At 40.4% G+C, this 27,486-nt stretch overlaps 1 protein-coding gene across 4 annotated transcripts in view; it reads left to right on the top strand.

Annotated features, from left to right (window-relative positions):
- The window catches only part of grik2 (glutamate receptor, ionotropic, kainate 2), a 294,971-nt gene that overhangs the window by 223,665 nt on the left and 43,820 nt on the right, over positions 1–27,486 (top strand). For all 4 annotated transcript variants that reach the window (XM_041989097.1, XM_041989095.1, XM_041989096.1 and 1 more), the window contains 2 exons: positions 2,110–2,327; positions 22,043–22,268. In XM_041989097.1, the coding sequence (XP_041845031.1) occupies positions 2,110–2,327; positions 22,043–22,268 (444 nt within the window). The remainder of the gene's footprint in view (positions 1–2,109; positions 2,328–22,042; positions 22,269–27,486) is intronic.

Raw genomic sequence — 27,486 nt, 5'->3', positions numbered from 1 at the left:
CAACTTGGTGATGAGAAAAATGAAAAAAGAAAACTCAACAAATATCAAAGGCAAATGCAACAGATCTGGAAGAAAAAAGCAATATGGGATGGCAATTTATAAAAGGTATATAAAACTAAAGTACTAAAGACAATAAAAAGCCTAAAATATGAAATCAACATTAGGAAGAACCAGTAAAAATAAATCAAAATTAAATAAATTCGGGCAGAAAAAAATATTTCCACGTTAAATTTCTCTCTTATCTTCAGCTACTTCTCCAGATTTATCATTTCTCCTGTTTTATGACTCATTTCATCACTTGCCTTTTCCAGCCCGCTGTTCCTTCTCCATTGTTGTATCTACTCAAGCTGCAGTTAGCGCCCCATGTTTTTCCTGGCAGCATGACCCCCCCTTTCCACAGCTCATTTCAGGGACGGGACAGAATCCCAGCGTTCAGCTGCCCAAGCTGCTTGACTAGATCAGCCCTGATACCACCCCAGCCCACCTCTCCCACCCTTCCTTCCTCCCCGGCTTCCATTGGACCGCCATGCACATGCTGCTCTGCAGACATCATGTATGAAACTGAAGCAACCTTTCTGAGAATCAAAGAATCTGATCAGATCAAGCTGTTAATTTTAATAAAGCTGCAGTTTGTAAAGGTTGGCTTTTAAAAACTTCCTGTTGGTGAATAAGTGTAAACCAACTTTAAAGAGATAGGAACAGAAACAGGAAATTTCCTTTACATTTGTTTTCATGAGGGTGATCTTACTGCTCTCCATATTCCAGCTGATTCAACCCGGCTGAGCGAGTGGAAGAGTTAAGCTGGAGTTATACTCGCGTGGCGTCTGCGTCGGTTCCGCGTGGCTGATGTAGATGAAATGTGCGGATATACTCAAGCGTAGGGTAACAGCGTCATGTTGTAGTCTCTGTTCTGGATCTGCAGGTGGCAGTAAGACTGGTATCAGCTGGTAAATCCACAGGGCGGAGTTTCTTCGATGGTTCGCTTTAGTTCCAGCAAATATTTCCTATTTTAGAGCAACAATGGCAGCCGACATGGTGCCGTGTCTTCGACAGAACATGAAAGCAGGCGACAAAATTTTTGATCTGTTGAACATTTTACATCACAAAGAAATGAGAAGAAGAAGACGTCGTTCCACAGTCGTTCAGCAAGAAGATCCAAAACTCTGGAAACGTAATCCCAAACTGACCAATCACAATGGATTACTTCTGTGTGGTCGCGTCTGGTTGCCGGACTGCAAGTCTGGTTGGGAGAGGGGCGCGTCAAGCCTCTGCAGACCTACGCAGAGCCTACAACGGTGACGGCGTAACCGACCTGATGCCGATGTCACGCGAGTATAAAGGCACATTAATGGTTGCGTGGTGTCTGCGTAACCGCCGTAGGCTCAGCGTAGCTCTGCAGAGGCTTGACGAGCACCTCTTCCAGACCTCACGTGCACCCCTGCTACGCAGACGGTTTCGCGGACGTACTCCCTTGTGATTGGTCAGTTTAGGATCACGTGTTGCTGGATAGCTGGATCTTCGCTGAATTTGTGTAGTAACCACCATTTTTAAAAACAACACCCAGTGGATCAAGTTGATGAGAGACTGATCAAATTATTTCTTCGTTTTCTTCCTCAAGCTAACAAAGACACTGAACCATACTGGATGCCATTGTTGTTTAAACCACCAAACTGAAGTAAACCATCAAAACAACGCCGACCTGGTGAATTTACCGGCCGATACCACCCCTGCTGCCACCTTCAGGTTAGGAGAGAAACTGCAACATGACACCAAAACAACGCGCACCCTCTAAGCTCGAATGCGAGAACAAACTCACCAGCATCAGCTATGCTGTAACCAGCATAAATCTGAGCCTTTACTGGAACGATTTTGGGGCATCAGGACAAAACAACAGTCACATGAAGAAAGGAAACGAGTCCTCGGACTAAATATCTGTCACCATGACTGCCCACCCAGTCCACTGTGCCATTGTTTCTGCTTGTGAGATCCAGGCAGTAGTTTCTGAGCCTGGTCTAGTCTGGTCTTGCCTGGCCTTGCCTTGCCTGGGTGCTGCCCCCGTCTTCTCATCCAGTCTCTGGTCTCACTCCCTCCTCTGCTCCTCTTGTTCAGGATCTGAGCTTATGCCGAAAGCCCTCTCCACCAGAATTGTAGGAGGAATCTGGTGGTTCTTCACCCTTATCATCATCTCCTCCTACACGGCAAACCTGGCAGCCTTCCTCACGGTGGAGAGGATGGAGTCTCCCATCGATTCTGCGGACGATCTGGCCAAGCAGACCAAGATAGAGTACGGAGTGGTGGAGGACGGCTCCACTATGACCTTCTTCAAAGTAAGTCATGACTTATAGGGTATGTTAGACCAGCTTCACTTTTTTTACTCATCAAGCGTTGCTGCTCTGTATCACCTGGATTTTCAAAGTACACAATGAGTTTTTTTTTTGTTTTGTTTTGTTTTGTTTTTTTTAATAATTTATTGGTATATTACACTGAACAGCTTCTTTTTTGGATACATTCATCTTATTTGTTTAATAATTTTTTTATATATATATTTAGCAAGTTACGATTTATTATTATAGTTTAAAGTAGGCGCTTTTGAATCTCCAGAGAACAAAAATCATCAGATATAACGGATGGATGGTAATCAATAATTTTCTTAAGCAAAGTATTTATTTATTTATTTTTAACCATAGTAGAAACATATATAGAAAATTTAGAAATGACTAAATTACCTCTTGTTTTCTCCCTGCTGACTTGTGTAGCTACAGTCTATCAAACCTGTTTAAATTCTGCATAAATGCTCTGGTTTTCTGATCTCTGGCCTCCATGGTTTAGGCTTGAGAGGGTTAAGAAAAAAATCCCTTTGCTCATCAGTGTGTGATCTGTCAGGTGGAAACTCCTTCTCACAGAGGTCTTTCAGAGCTCCTGATTATAGAGAGAAGGCTTCAAATGATGGAGAGATTTTAATCAAGATGGTTACTCAGGGATCCAGCCTTCCCCTCTCTAATAATACTGCTCCTTATTTTACACTGACGGCCATAAGAGTAACTGCATACAGGAATATAGTTGATGGAAGGACTGATTTAAGTGGCAAACACCATGCTTCAGACGGGTTTGATAGTGGCACAGCACACCTGGGATTACCTGGTAGTGAAGCTTTCCAGTACCTTCACTTGGAGATGATTCCTTGTGTTTTTAGTGGCTTTTTGGACGGGCGTGTGCATTAAAAAACTAATCCGTCAAAGAAACGTGAAGATTTGTGCTGAAACTGAAACAAAGAACCACATCAAAAAGTTCTTCTGACCAGCAGACAACTCCTCTTAAAGAACAACCTAAATATTCTTTTTTCTTTCTCTTCAGATCAATCTGTTAATTTTTATTTCTGTAAACTATTCCTGGTACCAGCTAAGGCAGGACCTGCAACCAGAGGCTCCGGAGCCGCAAGTAGCTCTCTGGACCTTCCACAACGGCTCTTAATACATGGCTAATAATGCTAAAGAATTAAATATAGATATAATAACAAATGTAGGATTTTATCCACCGCATATTGACACCAGAAATACCAGTAAATATATGTGTATATATAAATATATATATATATTATTTCTATTTTTCTTGTCATTAGGTTAAAAACTATGGACTTTTATTCATTTATTTATTTTAGTAGAAGAAGAAGAAGAAGCTTTAGTCATTGTACAAGAATAAAACGAAATTCTGTTTGGCATCATCTCTGTCTCTATAGCAACTATAAATTCACAATGTTAATAATTAATAAATAAAATAAAACTATAAGCAATAAATATTAAGTGCAGTTTAAATGGTACACATAGGAGAATAGCCTATATTAAAATTACTTAGAAAAAAAAAATAATAATAAAAATGTACATATTTTTTTACAATTATCTACATCCCATAGAAGAAAGTCTGAAAGTTTAATGTTTTTCTTTATTTTAAAACTTAATAATAAAAATAAAAATGTAGTTCTTTAAAAATGAACATAAATTCTGGTGTGGTGGTTAGCACCACAGACTCACAGCAAGAAGGTCGCTGGTTCGAGGCTCGGCTGGGGGGAGGTTCTCTCCGGGTTCTCTGGCTTCCTCCGACCATCCAAAGACAAGCAGGTTAGGTTAGCCTAAATTCTAGGAGTGAGTGTGTGTGTGTGTGTGAATGGTTGTTTGTCTCTTTCTGTGTTGGCCCTGCGATGGACTGATGACCTGTCCAGGGTGTACCTGCCTCTCACCTGTTAATGCTGGGATAAACTCCAGCTTACCTGCGACCCGTCATGGACTCAACTGTAGATAATAAATGAATGAATGAATAGTTCAGTATCAAAAATTATAAGTTGCCTTTTTTCAAAAGGCGGACACCCGCGGTAACCAAGGAAACGGGGCTGTGGACACAAGTTCGTTAAAAAAAAAGCCTGTTGTATTCATGTTTCTTGTTCCGCATCCAGGGGTTGTTGCTGTGTGGACAGCTGTAAGAGAATCAGGAGGGCTTCACAAAGAGAGCAGAGGAAGCCAACGTAAGCAACTACACTTACAAAAACAAGCCCAAAAACCCACAACGAACGATATTTACCAGCGACTTCACAGAAAAATGAGCCCAACAAGCGGACTTTGCAACACTGCCCATGTCGTGTGAACAGGAAGAAGCTCCCAGCTGCTGGCAGAAATCTATTAATTCAGCTAGTAACTGACAAACACACCATACGGTAACTGAGTTACTTTATTTAAAGAGTTATGTGTTAGAGCATTACTGACAAAAAGTAATGGTGTTACAGTAACGCATTTAGTTCAGCAGTGTTTAGTTCTCCTGGCACAGCAGGCGCCTCATAAACACAGCCGGACCAGGTTCAATCCCAACGTCTCTGACCCACGTTCTAGCTGCTGGACAATAGAGAACACTAGAGCCCACACGATGTTAAAATAGAACAAAAAAAAACCAAAACGCTTGTTTATGGAAATCGCCGTTAAAGAAATCACATCTCATGATTTAAGTATTTTTCTTTTTATTATTGATGACATTATGGTGACGTCACGACTAATCGATTTTGATTGGCCTGCTGAGTCGACTTCAAGTTGACCTGAAATGCCCTCGTCCAGGACAAAGACTCAGGTTCCTTCATCGTTCACTGCTGCTCCTCTTCACTCAGTTTACACAGCTGATAAGAACATGGAGAACTCTCCATGTTCTCCGTGTTCTCCATGTTTTCCATGTTCTCCGTGTTCTCCATGTTCTCCATGTTCCTTCGTGTTCCTCCATGTTCTCCGTGTTCTCCACGTTCTCCGTGTTCTCCATGTTCTTCGTGTTCTCCGTGTTTTCCATGTTTTCCATGTTCTCCATGTTCTCCGTATTCCTCCATGTTCTCCGTGTTCTCCATGTTTTCCATGTTTTCCATGTTCTCCATGTTCTCCATATTCCTCCGTGTTCTCCGTGTTTTCCGTGTTTTCCATGTTTTCCATGTTCTCCATGTTTTCCATGTTTTCCATGTTCTCCATGTTCTCCATATTCCTCCGTGTTTTCTGTGTTTTCCATGTTTCCATGTTTTCCATGTTCTCCATGTTCTCCGTATTCCTCCATGTTCTCCGTGTTTTCCTTGTTTTCCATGTTTTCCTTGTTTTCCATGTTCTCTGTGTTCTCCGTGTTTTCCATGTTCTCCATGTTCTCCGTGTTTTCCATGTTCTCCATGTTCTCCATATTCCTCTGTGTTTTCTGTGTTTTCCATGTTTTCCATGTTCTCCATGTTCTCCGTATTCCTCCATGTTCTCCGTGTTTTCCTTGTTTTCCATGTTTTCCATGTTCTCCATATTCCTCCGTGTTCTCCGCGTTTTCCATGTTTTCCATGTTCTCCATGTTCTCCGTATTCCTCTGTGTTTTCCATGTTCTCCATGTTCTCCATGTTTTCCATGTTTTCCATGTTCTCCATGTTCTCCATATTCCTCCGTGTTTTCCATGTTCTCCATGTTCTCCATATTCCTCTGTGTTTTCTGTGTTTTCCATGTTTTCCATGTTTTCCATGTTCTCCATGTTCTCCGTGTTTTCCTTGTTTTCCGTGTTCTCCATGTTCTCCATATTCCTCCATGTTCTCCATGTTTTCCTTGTTTTCCGTGTTCTCCATGTTCTCCATATTCCTCCATGTTCTCCGTGTTTTCCATGTTTTCCGTGTTCTCCGTGTTCTCCCACCCTATTTTAAAACATATGTCTTTCTTCTTTTCTCTCTTGGAAGTCAGATGATACTTTGTGTTTTATCCTTATTTTCACGCCTCGTTTTCGTCCGTCTGGCTGCATAAACACACCTTATGTACCGTAAACACACACACAGGAACGCAGCTGTTTGCCAACATGTTTGTTTCATGTTCAGACTAAAACATGTTTATGTCAGCTGCTTAGAAACCTGCTCTGCTGATAGTCTCTTTTATCATTTTACCAAACAAACTGAAGAAAACAACAGTTGCTGTTACAAACCCTCTGCAGTCACCTTTTACAGCCCTAGTCTTCGGTCCATTACACGGTAGGCTGGGTATTACCAGAGCTCCCACATGGTTTCTCTACATATTTTACACGTGTAAAAATAAAAATTGAGAATTTGTTTAGCTAGGAACAATAAATAGGAGATCTGTTTCTTCAACAACCTCCTGTCTAAGGGTAAAATAAGGTAACTACACTACAATGAAGGAATTTTATTCAGTAAAAACTTGAGCTGGGTTGGTCAAAACTTAATTATCACATTCACACATTAATTTATTAACATGGGCAATTTTTACTGTTGACGTTCGTGGCCGCGTTGGTTTCTCTGCCATTCTGTTACCAACAAAGCTCAGAACGTAATGGACAATTTTGATTAAATTTTCAGGAAATATCAGAAATGGAAAAGGGAACAAATGATTAGATTTTGGGGGTGGTCCAGATCACCGCCTGGATCCAGCAATTTTTTAAAAGATTCTTAGCAGGCACAAGGCAGGCCCAAACATCCGGAAACATCTGTGAACTTTGACACATCTGGGAAATCATGAAATTTCTGGTTACAGGAACAATAACACGTGTTGGTGGTTTTTGTGAAGTTCTCAAAGTTTCTTGTTAGCAGCTCCTTCACAGCGCAGTGGTGGACGGACATAAAGGCATTCGTTCAGTTCTACTGCCGCTAGCTTGACCTCATTTCTTTTTCTAACCGGGGTTACGTCGGGGTTCGTTCCTCACAGATTGAAATTCGAAATTTTGATTTAGAAATCATTGCCCAGCACTAGTAAAACATATTTGTTTAGAGGAAATAAGTCATTTCTCTAAAAATAAAATAAATCTCATTTAAAACATTTTGCATTAGGAAAATAATCCAATTGTAATAAAATGCATGCAACATATTCTTGAGAAGATATCCCAGTTCATTTTTAACCAATACAAACCAGTAAGAAGCTGTAGAAATGTTTTGTGATGAATCCCAGTGGAAGATTGTTTGCTTTATTATGGGAAAATGTTTGTTTCAAACATTTCTATTCAGGTCTTCTGTCAGACATTTAATGACACGTTTGGTTCATGCAACATTATCCTGCACGCTGAGGAAGCTGCATGGATCATAAAATGAAAAGACTCTGTGAATGTGGTCCATGCAGCAGGATGAAAAACTAGAACTGACTCTGATACGCAGGTTTTTCCACATTTAGCTTTTCTTCATGCTGTATATGAGAGGAGATAATCATAAAACAGAGTAAACAATATTTAGTCACAGTTTCAGGTTTTTACAGCTGATCAGGTGAAGCTTTGAGTGGTCCAATCACATCTCCCAGATCATATTTCAGAGGAACATCTGAACAACAGCTCAGCTTCTTCTGAATCAAATCAACACTGACTTTAAATCCTTCAGGACAACAGAAAGAGATCAATGTTAGCGAACTATTCACCAGTGTCAGTGGAAATAGTGAAAATCAGGATGCTTAATTTTCCTGTTTGAAGAAATGTCTGATCTATTTTACTCACGTTTTTTCACTATCAATCCCAGATTAATTATTTCAATTAATAGAGCAAATTTCTCATTTTAAGCCCTTTTATCTAAAATAAATGGGCTTCCATTGCTACTAATAAAAGGAGCCGCTTATTTTGAGGCCCATTTTAGACATTCACTGGCTACAACTTCACGCTCATTCTGGTTCTGGTATAGAAAACATTTTCTCCCCCCATTAGTCAATTTCCCTTTTCTTGATAGTAGGTGATTTGGTTTAATTTAAATAATATTTCTCTCTAGCTAGGTTGTTTTTGCAGCGTTAAAAGCATGTGCCTTAACTTTCAACACCATCACAATTCTTATAGCTTACCAATAAGGAAAAAACGGTCTTTTTGACAGATCGCTAAAGTAGTCAAAGCAAAGAAAGACGCTGAAAAAAACGAGACATGTTTTGACATGCTACGTCTTCTTCTGAGAACAGGCTTCTCACACCGTCTAAGGTTAATGTAAAAGCTTCCCCTGCAGGTAACCCAGACTGACCCACTTATTCCCACAAATATCTCACACATTTAGGTTTTAGTTCATGTGGCTTCAAACAAACAAGACATTTTATCACCAGAAATGAAATGTAGTAACTTCTGTCCCTCTCTTTGGCTGCAGTCAAATACAAGTTTCAGATTTTAGTTCTGTTCAGATTATATTGATATAATGATTCAAATACAACTAATCTTTCTCCTATAAGCAATAATAAATCATTATTTTCATTAATCCTGGGAGTGAAACTAAACATTAATGTAGAGCATTTCTTTTTAGAGGACCTAGATATTGGTAATTATGTTTCTCTAAGTTTGGTATCCAGGTTATCAAGACACGCTGTAGCATTATTAACTTTTTATCTCCTTAAAATCCTTCAGTTTGCACTTAAAGCAGGTTTTTATGGAAAAAAGACATGTTGTGAACCAATGGTTTTACTGGAGAACTTTTACTGGACCTTTGTTGATGCAATAGGAGCATTTTTGCTGCAGTATGATCTGCTACTAATGCGCAGCATGGCTTCATAGCTAAACTGCACTGGCGACTGCTCTGAAATATGTGTTTTCTGAATTTACAGTTAAAGTTGCAGCCTGGAACGGTAAACATCATTTATATCTGAAGAATCTTAGCTTTCCAGTGATGTAAAACGTGTGTAGATACATATTTATTTGTCACATCCAGACCATGGCATGTCTGGTACCAACTGTTAAAAATGGACATCATGGACACATATCTGAGCGCTGCTGATGAACTCTTTCTGTACATTGAGCTTTCCTCCTCGTAGAGTCACCATGTCCATGCAGAGGCAGAGGAACTGTCCTCCACTGAAACCTGTCCACATAACACATGCAGCTGGGATGATGGATGCAGTGTTTTTCAGGCTTATCATCAGAGTCAATTCATTTAATGCAGCACACTCCCAGATGATGTTCACTTACATCACAACAACTAAACCCAAGGATAAAAAACAAAGACAAAATACTTACTCTTGGGGTAATTACCATCTTCTCCCATAAAATACATTTTAATGCCAGCTAATTATGTAAATGTCTGCTAAGGATGGTTTCCAAAGCATTTATTCATCTCCTCCAAAAGAAAGCCATTCCCTATGGACTGTCGCTACAAAACACTGCATAATTTAATAACTAAACACACACCAGCGCTCTGTAGTGCTTGTTAGCTTCTTAAATGACATACTTTAAGGCAGTGCTGGTTTTTCACCTTGCGTGTATAATGGGTTATAGCTGGCTTCTGCAGAGACGGCAGCCATTTACATGGACGTGGCACAGAGCTCCCTGTCCCCAGGCTGGACAAGCCTGAATGGTTTTGCATTAGCCATGAGACAGATGGGGGGACATCTCCAGCATGGTGATTAGATCAAGCAGATAAAGCTTATTGAGATGATGTGTTTAATACCTCAGCTGTGAGGAGACGGAGCTTTTCAGAGCAATGGTAAGAAGAAGATTCAGCTCTATCTTTATATCACAGTATCTTCAAATTATCCATACACACATACACACACACAGACACGCCATCTATCTATCTATCTATCTATCTATCTATCTATCTATCTATCTATCTATCTATCTATCTATCTATCTATCTATCTGTCTCTTTTATTTATCCAGCTGGTTGGATGGATGGATGGATGGATGGATGGAAAAAAAAGATAACATGACAGCAAATAAAACCTTATAAATAATCACAGAAAACTAAACAGCAATTGTTGCAGCATTTTTACCATGATGATGCTCAAATCTAATCGGTAGATGTCCAAACTTTTGACTGGCATTTTTGTTTTCCGCTGCAAATTAGTACTGTCCTTCTGTTTCCTGCAGGTTGGACTGACAAAGCTACACAAATAAATCTGGGAGCAGAAATATTTTTATTTCCACTTCAGTGTCTGCAGTGTGTCATTCCAAGTGTAAATGGTAGCATGAGAAAATGTTTGTGTCAAAGCTGGGCTGTTTCTGCTGACAAAAATCATGTGCAATCTTCTACACTTTCCAGATCCTTTTGATTAGTGCTCTTTGAAAATATGCAAAACACCCTGGCAAGCAGCAGTTCTTAACAAGGACCAGCACGGTGTGTATTGTTGATGGCAATCAAGGCAGCACTCACTAAATACATTTGTACCCATGTCAGAGCACAGTGTGCACATTTACTCAATCTGAATAAACCAATACAGTCACATTTACAATACAAACACACACACAAATACTGCTTAATACTCCACTTGTCCTGCTTTTTAGCTGTAGATTCTTTTCTGATAAAATAAAATAAAAAAAAAACTGATGAAGGCCATCATTGCTGATGTTATTCACTACCTGTTACAAAAATCCATGGAGCCTGTCTGGTGACATTGATGCAAAAAAATAACTTGTGGTCATGCGTTATGAGGTCACAAGTTACTAATGCCTGTAAGCGAGATAACTAGGCCGTGGCTAACGTGCTCAATGTCCGCATATCTTTTTTATTTCAAACTTCTGTTCCTGTGTTGGAGGTCTGTTGGAGCAAGGAAACAACTAAAACCTGGAGGGCTGCGGCCCTTGAGGATCATAATTTGACACCCCTGCAGGTGAAAGCCCTCTATTAAATGTAAATCTTGTAAAATGTTGATTGTACAGATCACACTTGTTAAATGACTGACCAGTAATATCACATCTATTGTAGAATATACATGTGCCAATCAGACCATTAAAACCAACCAACAATGTTCTCTGACTGTGAAGGTATAAGATGGAAACCAGTGAGTGAAAAACTAAAATCTAGGAGGACTTTTTATTGATAAAGACCTGCTAAAAACATCACTAAAGATTTGATCGCTGCAATGAAGCAACACCCAACATGGCAAAATTTAGATAAATTTATATTATTATATTTTATTCTACTTTAAACAGATAAATACAAATTTCATTTGGGGTGGGGGGTAGATGCAGTATACAACTGTTTGAGGAAATTTACTTCAAAGCTGCATTGCCTGATTAAATTACTGGCAGGTTTTTAAGGTCCTGTGACCGGGACCTGCTGATGCCCCAAACACAAGCAAACAGAGCCTTCTGTTTGGTTTAGAAACTGTCTTTCTTTGGATTAGAGATAGGTGGACTCTGTGGTTCCTTTAGAAAGCCAGTTAAAAACATATCTTTTAAAGTCTACTTTTTATACATTTCTTTTGTTCAAATGAATTGTTGGCTCTTGTGAAGCACTTTGGGATTTTATTTTTATTTATTTATTATTTTGCTTTATAAGTTTTACTTACTTTAAAGAAGACGGTCTAATTTAAGTATTATTAAATTCCCACATTAACTCGTGAGCATTTTGGAGGAGACTTAACTTCAAACCTTATACCGTGAGTTTTGCAGCAAACCAAATGTCTGGAACTCCTGGATCCAGGTTGTGTTTGGATGAAGCATATAAAGTCAAGGGAAATACTTTGTTTTAGATTTCTGCCTTGCTTCTATATCCATTTTGCATCCTTGATCTAAAACTTGAAGGAGAAGGTTTCTCCAAACAAGATTTCATAGGTCTGAAAAAGAAAAAAAATGGTTTAGTGAATTTTAAAAAACAAGGCAACCAGCTGCAAAGACAAACTAAGAGTTCCGGTGTTGTTTGAAGCTAAATGAAGAGTTTAACTCAGCAGAAACTTAAATCTAACAAAATTAGGACAGATACTCTACTGTCTACTATCTACTTGTGTCCCTGAGATGAAACAACTCATGTAGTCAAATTGAAAATAGAAAAAGTTGAGACAACTTATGTTCACAACTTTCTTTAATTTAATTGCGTGAGTAAATCTGAATAGTTGTCTCAAGTTTGTCCAACTTAATATTTTCATTGAGATTTCTCTTAATCTAGGTTGACACAAAACCTTTTGATGTTGTTTTCTCAACTACTCGTCCCTTAGATTAGAAATCTGTATCCATCCATCCATCCATCCATCCATCCATCCATCCATCCATCCATCCACCCACCCACCCATCCATCCATCCATCCATCCATCCATCCACCCACCCACCCACCCACCTATCCATCCATCCATCCATCCATCCATCCATCCACCCACCCACCCATCCATCCATCCATCCACCCACCTATCCATCCATCCATCCACCCACCCACCCACCTATCCATCCATCCATCCATCCATCCACCCACCCATCCATCCATCCATCCATCCATCCATCCATCCATACATCCATCCATCCATCCAACCAACCACCCACACACCCACCCATCCATCCATCCATCCATCCATTGCTTATTCCAGTGCAGGGTCACACGGGGGTTGGAGTCTATTCCACCAGCTAGAAGCAGGTATACCTGGACAGGTCACCTGTCCATCTCACAGAGACAAACAATCCACCTTCTTACTATTAGGAAATGGTGCTAACCACTACATTAATGTACAGCCCAGGTAGTCTGGATTAATTCAAATACCCCTTAAAATCATGTTATTCATTAAGCACAATAAACATTTCCATAACATCATCGTAGACTGTTTCAGTCAGCACACGAAACAAGAGGCTAAATATGTGTGCAGTACGTTAAGGTAACACCAGGGTTTCCTCCAGGATGTTTTTAAAGACCCACTCCGGTGAAAATCATGTTTTTCATGTTGTTCACATGTCCATGTGGCATTTATCTGATTCTAAAGGACATATCTTGAGAAAAATTTGATCGAAATGGCTTTTCTGAGTATTTATGCATTTAAATCATTGTGAGCCAATGGTGGGCAGCAAAAGGCGAGCTCAGGTAACTTGGTAAATAAGTTTACCGAGCTGCCCGTCTCATTTCACATCACTGAATCTATTTAACTCTTCATGGTAATGGTGGTGTTACCACATTTTCTCCATTTATTTCAATCCATCCCATGTTTTATAGGGGTATCTTATTTCAAATGATTAGACTCCATTATCATTCCCATCATTTTGGGCTACAGAACTGTCAGAATTTCCAAAAGACACTTATGCAAGCCAAAGATGGCAAGTGGATTTTCCCTACCAGACCTCAAACTTTATTACTGGGCTTCCCATCTATCCATCCTCATATGGTGGAAGAAAGGCCCCATGTCATCCGATAATTCTTGTCCAGCCTGGTTACTTCTGGAAAATCTGCACTGCTGTAAAACATCCTTGCCTACCCTCCTTAATAGCTCAAAGTTAACAAATCATTTTACAATGATAGCTTTGTTATAGGCAGTACTATAAGAATTTGGAAACAAATGCAAATGTACATAAAAGCTCCAAAGGTTTATTTAGATGTGTGAAAATCACTCCTTTTCCCCAGGCCTCAATGATGCCGTGTTCCAGACATGGAGAGTGAATGGCATCAGTGTGATAGGAGATGTCAACGGGGCCTTTGCATCTTTTGCCCAGTTGTATTCCGTATATATTATCTCATTACCAAGCTTTTTCGATATTTACAGATTCAGAACTATATTAGGAAAAATATACCTGACTTTGAACTTACCAAACATAAGGCCCTGGAGGCAATAAATAAATTTGACCCTGTTAATTGGGGAGCAGTGTCATACTTTTATAAGATCCTTTGTGATGTGACTGTATTGGATACAACTGGAATCAAGAGGGCATGGAAAATGAGCTGGGGCAGCACCTAACCGATGAGGCCTGGGGTGAATTTTTGAAGAGTGTACACAATTGTTCAGGTAATGCCAGGCACAATCTCATACAGTTTAAGACTTTACATAGTCTCTTTTACTCGAGAGGGAAGCTAAATAGCTTCTTCACCAGCGTGTCACCAATTTGCAATGGCTGCAAGTCTGCAACTTGCAACTTGACACATTCCCTCTCATAATGTAGTAAACGTAACTCATTCTGGAAGGTAATCTTTCACTGTTTTTCAGTGGCTTTTGGGAAGAACTGGGACCCAGATCCACTCATTGCCATTATTAGAGCCTCTTGTGCTTTTATCGTCTGCCAATAAGTATAAAAAAACTGCTGTTCTGTTTGGCATGGTGATTGCTAAAAAGTTCATCCTAAGAGTGTGGAAGAAGGACTCAGTGCCCACACTTGACCTGTGGTTAGGGGAACTGGCAAACTCGTTGAATCTGGAAAGACTAAGGTATTATAATGAAGACAGAGACAGTGTGTTTGGTTGGCTATGGGATCTGATGTGGAAGTTTCTTCAATGATATGACTTATGTAAATGATCGACCCAGTCGTTTTTAATTGCTGTATGCACTCCCCCCCCCCCCCCCCCCCCCCCCCCTCTTCTTTTTCTTTTCTGAATGTATGTATATTTTTAGGGGACAATATAGGGTTACTAATTTGTAGTATACTGATTCCCTGTTGCATTGATAATGCTACTTTCATCTCACGGACGTGCTTTCTACGGGAGGCGGGAAGGGATGTATGGGCTGATTATTTTTTTTTTTTTTTTTTTTTTTTTTTCTGTTATGTTGTTGAAATGGAAAATCACTTAAACATATATACATATATGTGGTGCTGTGACAGGTAGGTGACGCCGCGGGGCAGGTAAGTGATGCTGATTGTAGGTGACGTAATTCCAGTGAGAGCAGATTCAAACCAGGCAGCTCAAATATCTCATTTAATTGTGTTTTCACCAATCTAATAAAAATAATCTTGAAAGCAGGAAAATAGCGTCTCTTTAGGTACACTCTGGAGCACAGCGGATTTTATAGACCGGTGCTACAACAGAATTGTTATGGGAAAGCCAAACCAAGCATTTACCCCATTCACCTAATCCAAGGCTAAGAGGCAGGAGCTATTTCACCACTGGGGGAATGACTCAATGGACGTTCTTATCACTTAGTAGTTTGAAATGCAGGTTTGAGTCTGGTGGAGATTCTCCACAAAGAATTCCTGGCCCTACGTGAGTCGCTGGAATTTAGCCAGAAGCAGGTAGAAATCCTCACTGTGGACAACACCGGCCTCAGAGAGTCGGTAAAATCCCTCACTGAGGGCTTGACCCGACTCTCTGAGGAAAATAAGAACATCAAAGAAACAATGATCAATCTGCAGGCGCGGAGCATGAGAGAGAATCTAGTGTTTGCAGGGATTCCAGAGCAAATGGAGGACGACCCTGAGATCACGGTGAAAAACTTCACACAACTCACCTGAAGCCCCCAGAGGAAACGGTGAAAAACGTATCCTTTCAAGGAGTCCATTGTCTGGACTGGAGGAAACCTGGGACCAGCAGACCAAGGTTACCAGAACTAACAAAGCTAAATTATGTCCAGCTACTTAAAACAATAAAGGATCATCTCTCATGGTGGAGGCGCTTACCCATATCACTCATGGGGAGGGTTGCCATCATTAAAATGTAGTTCTACCTGAAGTCAACTACCTGTTTTCAGTGATACCCACTACTAAACCATCCTCCAGCTGGTTTAAGTCACTGGACTCACATATATCTAAATTTTTATGGAAAAACAAGCCATCACGAATCAGTCTAAAAACTTTGACAGACTGAAGACAGAAGTGGATTGGACCTACCCAACTTAAATTACTATTTCTCAACTAACAAGCTGCAGTATATCTCCAAATGGCTTAAACCTAGCAGTCTAGATGAACCATGGTTAGATGTAGAGCAAGCATTGTGTGAGGATCTGTTTATCTCTGACCTGCCATTCATCAGCTCAGCCATCAAAACACATAAGTGTTTTAAAAGCTTTAACATCAGTTCCTCCTTAGTGGCTTGGTGGGAATTTCTAAAAATAACCAAGTCTTCACTTTTTCCATGTAGGTTTACACCCCTCAGGAACAACCCTGACATCCTGCAAAGCAAATGGCTGATCAATTTCACTCAATGGAAAAATAAAGGAATAAAACAGTTAGAACATAATAGAAAATGGAAACTTCTTCTCATTAAATATTCTCACTTCATGGAATCAGCAGCACAATTTTTTTAGAATATCATCAGCTTAAATCTATTATATGTAAAAAAAAATATGCCATTAACCAATTAAACATGCAGCTACCTATCAGGGTGGCCGAATTCTTGAATCTTGATGCCCCAAAGCTATTATCAAAAATATATAGACTATTACCTAAACTAGAAGAATCAAAATGAATTGTCACAAATATGTTTAAACACCTTTAAAAAGACTAAGAATTCAAACATGCAACTAATACAAATGGATCTGGGCTCTCCCGCTGTTCTCCTCCACCTCCTCTCCTTCGCCCCTGGGTGTGTGGTGGGTGGGTGCCTTCTGGGGTCGGTGGTGGCTCGTTTCCTGTGGTTGCTGTGTAGCCCGGTCATGGGGGGCGGCTGCTCCTGGCCTGTCTTGCCCTGGGGACTTCCCGGGGAACAGGGGTGCCTCGTGCTGCTAGCATGGGTCTGGGCTCTCCCACTGTCCTTCTCCCAGCACAATGCGGTCACTGCCTCTCAATTTTAATTGCAAACAACACACACTTTATAAACAGTAAAGAGCAGGGAGGGGCAGGTTAATGGGGACCACTCACACCCCTCTTTCCACTAGGTGTAGCTGGGGGCGAGCAGGGGGAGGTGGTTGTCCCGGGAGCCGGGACTTGGATTGACTGCACTGATGGGATGCTGGCTGTGGGGGGTGCCCGGTCTGTGGAGGGAGGCACAAATGCCTCTGGGCTCTTGGGGCCTTGGACCCTTCGCTCTGGCTGCCCTGGATGGCTGGTGCCTGGCAAGGCTGGCAGCTGCCGATCTTGGCCCACTGGGGCCTGTGCCCTAAGAACGCTGGGGGCTCTGGCTGAGGCTCTCCGCTGCCACTCTCTGGGTGGGACTGGGGTCGTCTTCGGGGTGGGGTAGCTTGGGTTCATGCTCTGGGGTTGCTGCTGAGGGCCCGGGTCTCTGGGCTGCCCTGGTCTGCCTCTGACCTCCGTAGAGGCGTGGTCGTATTTGCACGATCTCACTCACCACTCTTCACCACTGATTGCTCCTCATTCTTCATGCTCTGCATGCTGACACAGTCACTGAGTTGTCCAGCGGGTTTTTATACTAAGAGATATTTTTGTTTTTGTTTTTTCTGAGTGTGTATCTGGTACTTCTGTTGTTGTGATACGTTTGTGATATGTCTTTTTGATTTGGTTATTATTTAGGAACTCTTGATCACTGGCAGCTCTGTTTTTCTTTAAAAGACGTAGTAAACTTTCTGGTGTGTTTATGTAGAAGTGTAACAGTTTGTTGTCTGGTGATTGTGTGGATTGAAGAGTCGTTGCCTTTTGTCTGTGGTGTTTTCGTTTCCCCTTTCTTCTTTCTGCTTTCCCTTTTGCTTCTTTTTGCTTTCTTCCTTCTTATTCTGTCCCCTCCGGTCAGGTCCAGCAAGATTACATAGATTCCATAATTAATTTCAACAGTAAATAAATAAATAAATTAATCAGATTGTTAAGAGGAGCCTTATACCCAACAGCCTCCCCTTGGCAGAGCAAATTTGTTCAGCACGAAACAGCAACCAGATTATCATTCTGCTGCTATGATGCTGGACAGGACAGGTTAAAAAAAAAAAGAAAAACAAAATATATATATATATGTATATATATATATACATATATATATATAGGGTTGTCAAATGATTAAAACTTTTCATCAGATTAATCAAAGCTTACAGATTATTCATAATTAATGACCATTCGCTACTAGGCCTGAAATCTGCCCATTTTTACTGTATTGTATCAACAGAATGAGCCAATACTACAAATATTTACTGTTATCTGATCTTCTCTTGGGTAAACGTCAGATGTCCAAGGGTCAGTAAATGCAGCATGTAATGTACTTCTGTATGTTGTTCTAAATTATCTCTACCTTGTTCTAGATTATAATTCAGAATTCATATATCATCATCTCACCAACAGTCTCCATGGTGATAATTTCTGTCATAAAACCAGCAGATGAGACGACTGAAGTTAAACAGCCAACAATGATAAAACTGATGATCTGGATAAAAACAGCTTTTTCCTTTTATCATTGAAGTGTGTTTGTGCAGCAGTGATAAAAGTCCTACAGCAGCATCACCCAAAGTAAACACCTGCTGATAAAATACATCATTGGCTGCTTGTTTTACTAGTTTTTCTTTACTTTTTTACATTAGATGATCACTGTAGTTGTAATAATCAGTTTAATATTTAATCAAATCTACGCCCGCCCCTCTATAGCTAAAGTATAAATCCTTTCTACAGCTACATCCTTTCGCCAGCTACTGTGTTAGAGAAGGTTCTGCCAAAAACAATACTACTGGATGAATATGTAACAGTGTGAACCATGAACCGCTAGTTTCCTCCTTTTCAACTGAACCATAAACAAACACTACAAAAGAGAAAAGCCGATCAGCTGATCACCGACAGCCATCATGATTCACAGAACAACATGAGAGGAGGAAGAGGAGGAGAGGGAGGAAGCAGCTGCTGCACAAACACAGAGACGACCAGAGAGACGCTAGAGCAGACATGTTGGTGCAAAACGCAGGATATGTTTAAAAAAATGCAGTAAAAGAGCAGGTGTGGAACTCTCAGAGTGTGTGTTCTCCACAGTGGCGGTTGCTCCATTAATGCTGTGTTTAGTCTCAAGTCCATCCATAAAGCCACCCAGCTGATCTTCTCCATGTCCAGGTCCCATAGTTAACGCTGTTAACGCTCCGCACATATAAGTATATATATAAGTCTCACCTGACTTTAAGTCATAGGACCAGCCAAACTATGAAAAAAAGTGTGACTTATAGTCAGTAAAATACAATAACTTACTGGGGAGATCAAAGCATTGTACTGGTTAGTGATTGGGATCACAGCCTGTCATAGATACTCTCGTCCTGTCCTTCTTGAAGTTCCCAGTGAGCTTTTTCATTGAAAAAGATTGCAACATGTTTCTACACTGATTCGTTTGCTGTGCTGCTGGAATGATTTCACATGGTATTTCTGAGAGTTTTTAGCATCTGTTGTGATGCATAACCATGCCAGCAGGAAAGCTGTTGGCATTTAGGTTCAGCTTATTGAGCTTCCAAAGCCCAAGTAACACCTGGACTAAGAGCCCATATCCAGATGTGGTTAGGAGAAGATTTGTATGTAAGGCAGAAGTAAAACTGAGAGCAAGATGTGGAAACTGAAATAATTCTTCCTTGTCTTGTCTTAGGGAATATGAAATTAGCAGCTAACAGGAGCTTGAGTGCTAACGTGGACACAGCTGGAAGTCTGGAAAGCAGTGATGTGGCTGCAGGAACATGTTCCAGACTACAGTCAGACTCTCTGACTATAGTATACGGTTAGACAAAGACTGCAGACAGAAATCACCTCTGATGCCTGCTTATGCTGAGTGTGACGTCATCAGTTTAGTTGTTGCCAAGCTACAAACATCACACAGTATTCATGGCATTCTCCTCATCCACTCCTCACCATTACCTGTCAAATTCTACAGTTTGTAAAATCATTGAGCTAGCTATGTATTTTGTTTTATTTTCTCCATATTTTAAACTGCAGTAGCACAGTTTCCCTCCAGGGATTAATAATGTTCAGTTCCAAACATTTTCATGTAGACACCCAAACTCAGTGTTGCCTAACACACAGGAAACAAACTGGTGTTTTTTTGCCTCTTGTGCTGGGATGAATCAATAATTTTGGCCACTGATTGTGTTTGACAAGCTGACTCCAATCTACAGCAGAGATCAGAATACATGAGGGGATTGTAAAGCGTTTACTTATCTATGGCCACTTCGGTGAGATAAGGGGATTAAACTGAGGTTTTGTGCTTTCTTGAAAAAGAGGACAGCAAAGCTCAGCAAAGGCAGGGAGATGAAAATGATATCAGAAGACTAATAACTAAAAATTATTCAAAATTAGATATTTTTTGGGATCTGGAAATTTTGATGAATAAAATATAATGTGCTCAGAAAATTTTCAAAAGTACACTCGCTGTCCACTTATCAGCTCAACCTGTTCACATTCCTGTTAACACAAATATCTAATCAGCCAATCACCTGGCAGCAACTCAGTACATTTAGTCATGCAGACAAGGTGAAGACGACTGGCTGAAGTTCAAACTGAGGAAAAGGGGGGTCCAACCTGGTAATGCAGTCTTGATAAAGTGGGCCATCATTGTTTAACAGTGTCTTTGGGTGAAATCCACACTTCGCTCCTGATGCAGTCATCTACGTTAAAATGTTTAGGAAAATAAGTCCCTGAATAGCCTGCAACTCTGTGTGTGGATGAAAAAATGATGTTTGTAAAGGTGACTTAAATGATTAACAAGACTAGAAAATATATATATACACCATTTATTCCAATGCATCACTTTGTGCTTTTCTAACGTCTTTTGATAACAATTCATGGCGAATTACTCTCTTATGGTTCAAGTGTAATCAGCTCTGAATCCCCAAGTGGAGGCTCGTGGAGGCCCACCTCGGCTCTCTGCCTGACTTAGAGTGTAGGTGGTTATCTCACTCTGTGCATTCACAGCCACTGCTCTTGCCTTATCAGCAGTCTGAAGCTTGCATGCTCAATCGCCTGATTTGTCAAGGGTGACTCCAAAAGATTCTGATAGGCACTCCGCAAATCACCCAGTTGATCTAAAATATCGACCAGCCACAAAAAGTCATTACACACAATAATGGCGGGCGAGACCTTGAAGATGTGACTTAATTAGGTTTCAAATGGTTTCAAAAATGCCTTGAAATCTGCTCGCCTGGGGAGTAATGCACTCTTGGATTTTTCTCAGTGATTACAGGTGTTGAGTGAGTAAGACACACAGCCATTGACGGTGAAAGCACTGCTTCTACCTATGCAGTCAGAGAAAAGGCACAATGTTCTCACACAATACACATTAGGTGCTATGATTTAGCTTTCTCATCTGTCTCATTCTGTTTTACTCATAAACAATAATCACTTAAATATACAAAAGCAAATTACTTCTTTTTTAAAAAAAAAATGAAATTCAACAAATAATTGAAGGTTAAGTGTTCTGCAGGCCTGAACAGAGCTGCATACATTGTCAGTATTTGAAACTTGTTATGTGAATTTTCTACCTGTTGTGGTGTTTTTAACACTTTGACCATCATAAATTAGACATGTCCGGACCAAGCTTTTCAATAGTCAAAAGATATAAAGTGAAAGAAGGTGTAAAAGTATCTATCCTGTTCGGGCATGTCCATATTCTAAAAGACAACCCCAGACAGACGTCCCCAAAGTAAATGAAGAATGTCTCTTCAATAATCTGGTTCCTCTTCATGTTCTAGGTATCTGGGAACATCTACGACATCAGAGAATGAAATTCCAGTGTCAGAAATGTTGTGTTTGGTACTAATTCTGAGTTAATTACAGTAAAACAGAGGAAAATTTGTTTTTTCCCCATCCCAGAGAGTATAACACCATACTAGCACTGATTCATGATCGATGCCATCGATCACCTTCAGCAACTAAATCAATTCTAAACATTCATGTTTGAACACTTTCAGGCTGGTTTTGTGAACATTAGGGTCTAAAATCTAAGCAGCGGTTGAAAATAAAGACCATTGTTTTGTTAAATTAATTTCTTTTTACTAGCTGGTTATTTTTCAGGCCGTATGAGAAACGACTGGGCTTTGAGGGGCAAAGTTGATAAGAATCTTTTTGTAGTCACAGTGCATTGTTGGTCTCTTTACAGAAAACCAAGATTTCCACGTATGATAAGATGTGGGAGTTCATGAGCAGTCGGAGGCACTCAGTGATGGTGAAGAATGTAGAGGAAGGCATTCACCGTGCGCTCACCTCAGACTACGCATTCCTCATGGAGTCCACCACCATTGAGTTTGTAACACAGCGCAACTGCAACCTCACACAGATTGGAGGTCTTATTGACTCAAAAGCCTACGGTGTCGGCACACCAATGGGTATGTATGCTCTTCTCCTATTATTGCACGTTTAACTGACCTATGAGCTCTGCTGAATTAGCATTAATAGTCATACTTTGAAGTTAAAACTTCCTAATTTTCCTATAATCTGCATTGCAGAAGAAGTGTATCACAAATTGAGGGATGAATAAGGAGCATGCCACATTACACATTGTGTATGAGGAGGTGCAACATTTCATTAGGAGGCTCAGCAGGTTGTTATAATCCTGTTAGATATACAGTGAGAGGAAATCTCGGGCTAAATGCCTACAGAATTACAACTTCCAATAATGACCCCAAACAAAAAGCTACAATTAAACTGGATCTGATTTATCGAAGAAGACTAAAACAGTGTTTGTACAGTCTAATAAACCTCACTGAAGAATTAATTTTCATAGTTGTAGACCTAAGCAATATTAAGTTATATTAGCTAAAAATAAAAAAGTTCCTGCATAATAAATATTTGATTTGGTCTGGTTTAGCTTTTCTTTAGGGTTTAATCAGTTATATACCTCAAAGTCTTACCATATGCTGTATGCCTAATAAACACATCTGCTGTCAATGAAAGAGCCCATGACATAGTTTGCATCAAGCCCCCATCAAAAGTCTATACCTATTGCATTCAAACAGATTGCAGCTCAGCCTCTGGGTAACAATTAAATGAAATGAAATGAAAAATCTTGTCCCAGTAGGAGATTTTAATGTGGGATTATATTATAATTTTAAATGTGTGAGCAATTACTTTTCAGGATCTTTGAAGATGATGTGTTCTGCCTCAGCTCCTATTTTCCCATACACACACACACACAAACGCATATATATGTGTGTATATATATATATGTATATATATATATATATACAGCGTGCCTCTTTAAGGTCGAGCTAGAGAGAGCGAGAGAGAGAGACTACAACATGTCAGCTGGTTTGACACAGTGCAGATCTCAGAGTGGGAAACGTCGGAACAGAGGAAGTTGCTGTGAGAAACTTCCTGTTTAATGGTGAATGTTTTGCTACCAGTTTTAGCAATAAACACCACACAGCTCTGCTAGTTAGAGTTAGAGTCCTGGGTCTGATTCACCACTGCTGGGTAAAGTGAGGGGAGCTAACCCTGAAGCTAGCTGCTGCAAGCTGATGCTGGGTAAAGTGAGGGGAGCTAACCCTGAAGCTAGCTGCTGCTAGCTGATGCTGGGTAAAGTGAGGGGAGCTAACCCTGAAGCTAGCTGCTGCTAGCTGATGATGGGTAAAGTGAAGGGAGCTAACCCTGAAGCTAGCTGCTGCTAGCTGATGATGGGTAAAGTGAAGGGAGCTAACCCTGAAGCTAGCTGCTGCTATGCTGGGTAAAGTGAGGGGAGCTAACCCTGAAGCTAGCTGCTGCTAGCTGATGCTGGGTAAAGTGAGGGGAGCTAACCCTGAAGCTAGCTGCTGCTAACTGATGCTGGGTAAAGTGAAGGGAGCTAACCCTGAAGCTAGCTGCTGCTAGCTGATGCTGGGTAAAGTGAAGGGAGCTAACCCTGAAGCTAGCTGCTGCTAGCTGATGCTGGGTAAAGTGAAGGGAGCTAACCCTGAAGCTAGCTGCTGCTAGCTGATGCAAGGTAAAGTGAAGGGAAGTAACCCTGAAGCGAGCTGCAGCTTCACCCAGAAGGAATCACCTCTCCTCCGCCTACCAACCTCACTTTTGAGGTGGAAGCAGGAAAGTTTAGTAGCCATTTCTGTTGGAGTTTTCACCGATAGTGGGGCTAGCAGACCAGAGCAGCACGGTTGCTAAACCTTGACAAAAATATTACCTCAGAAGCAAAGAGACAATCACTGTTTCTATATATATATATATATATATATATATATATTTTTTTTTTTTTTTTTTTTTGCTCCTGTGGGCATGGTGTTTTTTTCACCTGGTATAACAGCCACCCCGTAAACGGAGACAGACCAGAGGCCTGAATGACGGAGGCAGACCAGAGGCCTAATTAATAATGATGATGAAAATACCAACAATTAGACCCTCTGTCAATGTAGCGTTTGTTAAAATATAATTACAAGTAACTAAGTTTTACACACCTGCAATAACAGAATCACATATTTTCTTTTTTTTTTCTAAGACAGCATGAGAGCAATACTTAAAACTATAACTGTTGGTTTATGTACACATTACTCTATCAAATGATCCCACTAAGATATTCTACATGTCCACTAACTCTGTCCAACATATATAGTGTTTTGGATACTTATAAGTGATATGCAGTCTATCATTCTAGCCTAAACATCACCAGTCTTCCTTCAGAAATCCTCAGCTGAATGAGGGAAACGTCCTTGGGGACTGCAGGTAGTGGTGAGGGGGCTTGGAGCTGTTTGTGTATGCTCTGCCAGTCAGCCACAAAAGGTAATTTGAGTGACTGTTGTAGCTGTTTGTGAAAACAGTGGAGGTAGGCTATATTTGCTTGGGGTGATTGCATTTTCTGACTGATGTGCTGCTTTTGGGCCTTTTCTCTCCCTCTCTCTCTCTCTCTCTCTCTCTCTCTCTCTCTCTCTCTCTCTCTCTGTGTGTGTGTGTGTGTGTGTGTGTGTGAGCGTGCATGCATGCATTTGTTCAGCTTGCCTAGAAGTATGTAAACGCGACTATCGTCTGAAACTCAAGTTTGAAATATTCGATTGCTTTACGTTACTGTTTACTGCACATAACAGCTGATAAATCTGTTCATATTATATGTACGAGCCACTAAAAGAAAGGAAGGAAGTTTAGCAACTGGACAGGAATGAGGGAGAAGTGAGCTCCTCGCTGTGCATCAAAGTGATTGTTCATATAGGAAGGTGAGATATTAACATCACTACTCCCTTGTGAACCAATCTAATAGAATCAGAACAAGGTATTTGCATTACTACTCCCAACCCTTTTAGTACCCTTTACCATATGTAACCCACATTCCCATCTAGCCAGACTGTTTAGCATATATCACCATGACTTCAACAGACTGTAGGAATCAGTTTCCATCAGTTCCTGGTAGCACTCAGATCCTGCAGCTCTGTTATAGAAAGAATGGATTAATTTCTCATTCCGTTGGTGTGTTTGCCACACAAAACTTCAGTAGATAAATCCAGCCGATCTGTAGGAAAATATTTAAATATATGAAGTAGTTTTGCTCGCCAGAGACAGTCTACGAGTCCAGATAAGATAAGCTCACCATTACAGTTTGTGACTTTGATCAATAACTGTTAACTGTTGTGAACTGAATATCTTTCTATAAAATGAGCAGTTTTAAGCTGTTTTTTTCATATATATAAACATCACAGGAGCTCAAGCAACAGCTACGATTAAGTTCCACACATGGAAGTAAAACTGAACTAGATGTTAAACTCTGACTGCTGATGATGATTGGCCTAATGTCTCGGGTGGTAGCTTTTGTTGGAGCTGTTATATAAAGTCAAAAAGAAGCTAATTATGAACTGCATGTGATGAAAGTTAATCACACAAACAAGAGTCTGCTTTAGGAGAAGTAAAGCAGAAGGACCAGGACCAGTCTGACAGTAACTGTTGTTAACCGGACTCGGCTTGGACGCCGTGACTGTTATGAGGCAGGATTTAGTCCTAACCCTAATTGGAGACATGAGTACATGTCCGGCGAAAACTGGAAAAATGGACACTAATGTGCAAGACAAAAATCATTTGTCCTCTGCGAATAAGTTGGGCTGAGATTGCTCCCGTCACTGGGAGTGAGAATATTTGGATATATGGCTGAAATAACAGCAATTTAAGAAATGATGGAGGACAAACTTAAAAGTACAGTGTGTAAGAAATACTGATATCTAGTCGTAAAGATGGGCTGTCAAATTCAGCGTATGTATGAGAGATGCTCTCTGCTCAGTACGTCCACTAATTGAAGGATGCACCCTGTCATGGTTAACCTGGAGGGACATACTGTATGTCCTACTGAAAAGACCAAAGTAATTCCTACAAGACCTCTGTTATGGTAATTTATCTCAGGAAGAATATTTTTGTATTTTACTACCTTCTTCCTCCATGACACTCAGAACAGGTTCCATCTCATGTTTAGCTGACTCATGATAACAGGTGGGAGATTATAAAACACTTTATAGAGGTAAGGCTGCTCTCGGTGAGGTCAGTTAGTGCTGACAGTCAGCTGACCTGCAAAACTATCAGTATCGTTAAAAACAGAAGTGAAAACCAGATTCTCTGAAACAAGTTTAGCTTTAGAAATCTGAAAGTTTGCTGACAGATTAATGTGAATTATTATGAATTACTGCGGCATGCTGTAGGGAGAAAACTGTGACTCAGACTGGAGCTATATTTGAGATATCAGGGACTTGATGCTCTGACTGAAAACACTTTTTAGTAAAAAAGGAGCTCTGTATAATGTTAAAATGGTACACAAGTTTGGTCATATGAAGAGTATAGTTAGAACTGTTTCTATGCATGTTTTTAGGTCGATGGATGTGAATGTGGGTCATAGTAAGCATACCACGCAGCCAAAATGAATAATATACAACACAGATGTCAGAGTTAAAATAATGTTGGTCTGTAACTATAAACAACTTCATGAATCTATTTAATTAACACTCAGAGACATCCAAGGACATCCTTATGTGAAACTCTGGTTAGAATAAATCACCTTTCACTAATTGCAGTTTGGATTCTTAAACTTACTGTTCAGCCAGCTAAACACATAAAAAGCTTGTGGACTAAATTCTGTGGGAGAACCATGTCCTGGGTGGTCTATCCTCTGACAGACTGGGATCTGTGTATCTGTCTTCAAATGACCAGTACAGTACAGAACATCGTATCTGAGATGTTGAACTTGTTCTTTAACAACTTGTTCCCCATAGAATAGGCATGTCTTAGCACTGAGGGAGCCCTGATTGAGCCCCACAAGTAACAACGGAGATGGTGTTGTCCCTGTCCCACACTGGCTTGCCCTCCTTTAGCTCTTTTAGCTGTGTTAAGCAGGACAGTACATTTTACAATACCTAACAATAGAAAACAAATTGAAAGATCAAAACAATATTAGGACAAAGAAAATGTCAAAGCATATCATTCAGCAAAGCACCTGTACGATCCCATATCTCCCACCAACATGTCTGGGACAAGAGTTTTAAACTGAGGGAGGCTAATGAGAGCCTGATTGTTTTTTTTTTTTAAATTCCATTCCAAGTAAAGGAAGAAGACATGAATACCCTCTTCTCAAACTCAACAAGAGTTCTGGGTACT

The sequence above is a fragment of the Melanotaenia boesemani genome, chromosome 6, assembly GCF_017639745.1.
Source record: "Melanotaenia boesemani isolate fMelBoe1 chromosome 6, fMelBoe1.pri, whole genome shotgun sequence".
Taxonomy (NCBI): domain Eukaryota; kingdom Metazoa; phylum Chordata; class Actinopteri; order Atheriniformes; family Melanotaeniidae; genus Melanotaenia; species Melanotaenia boesemani.
This window is presented reverse-complemented; position numbering and strand designations above follow the sequence as displayed.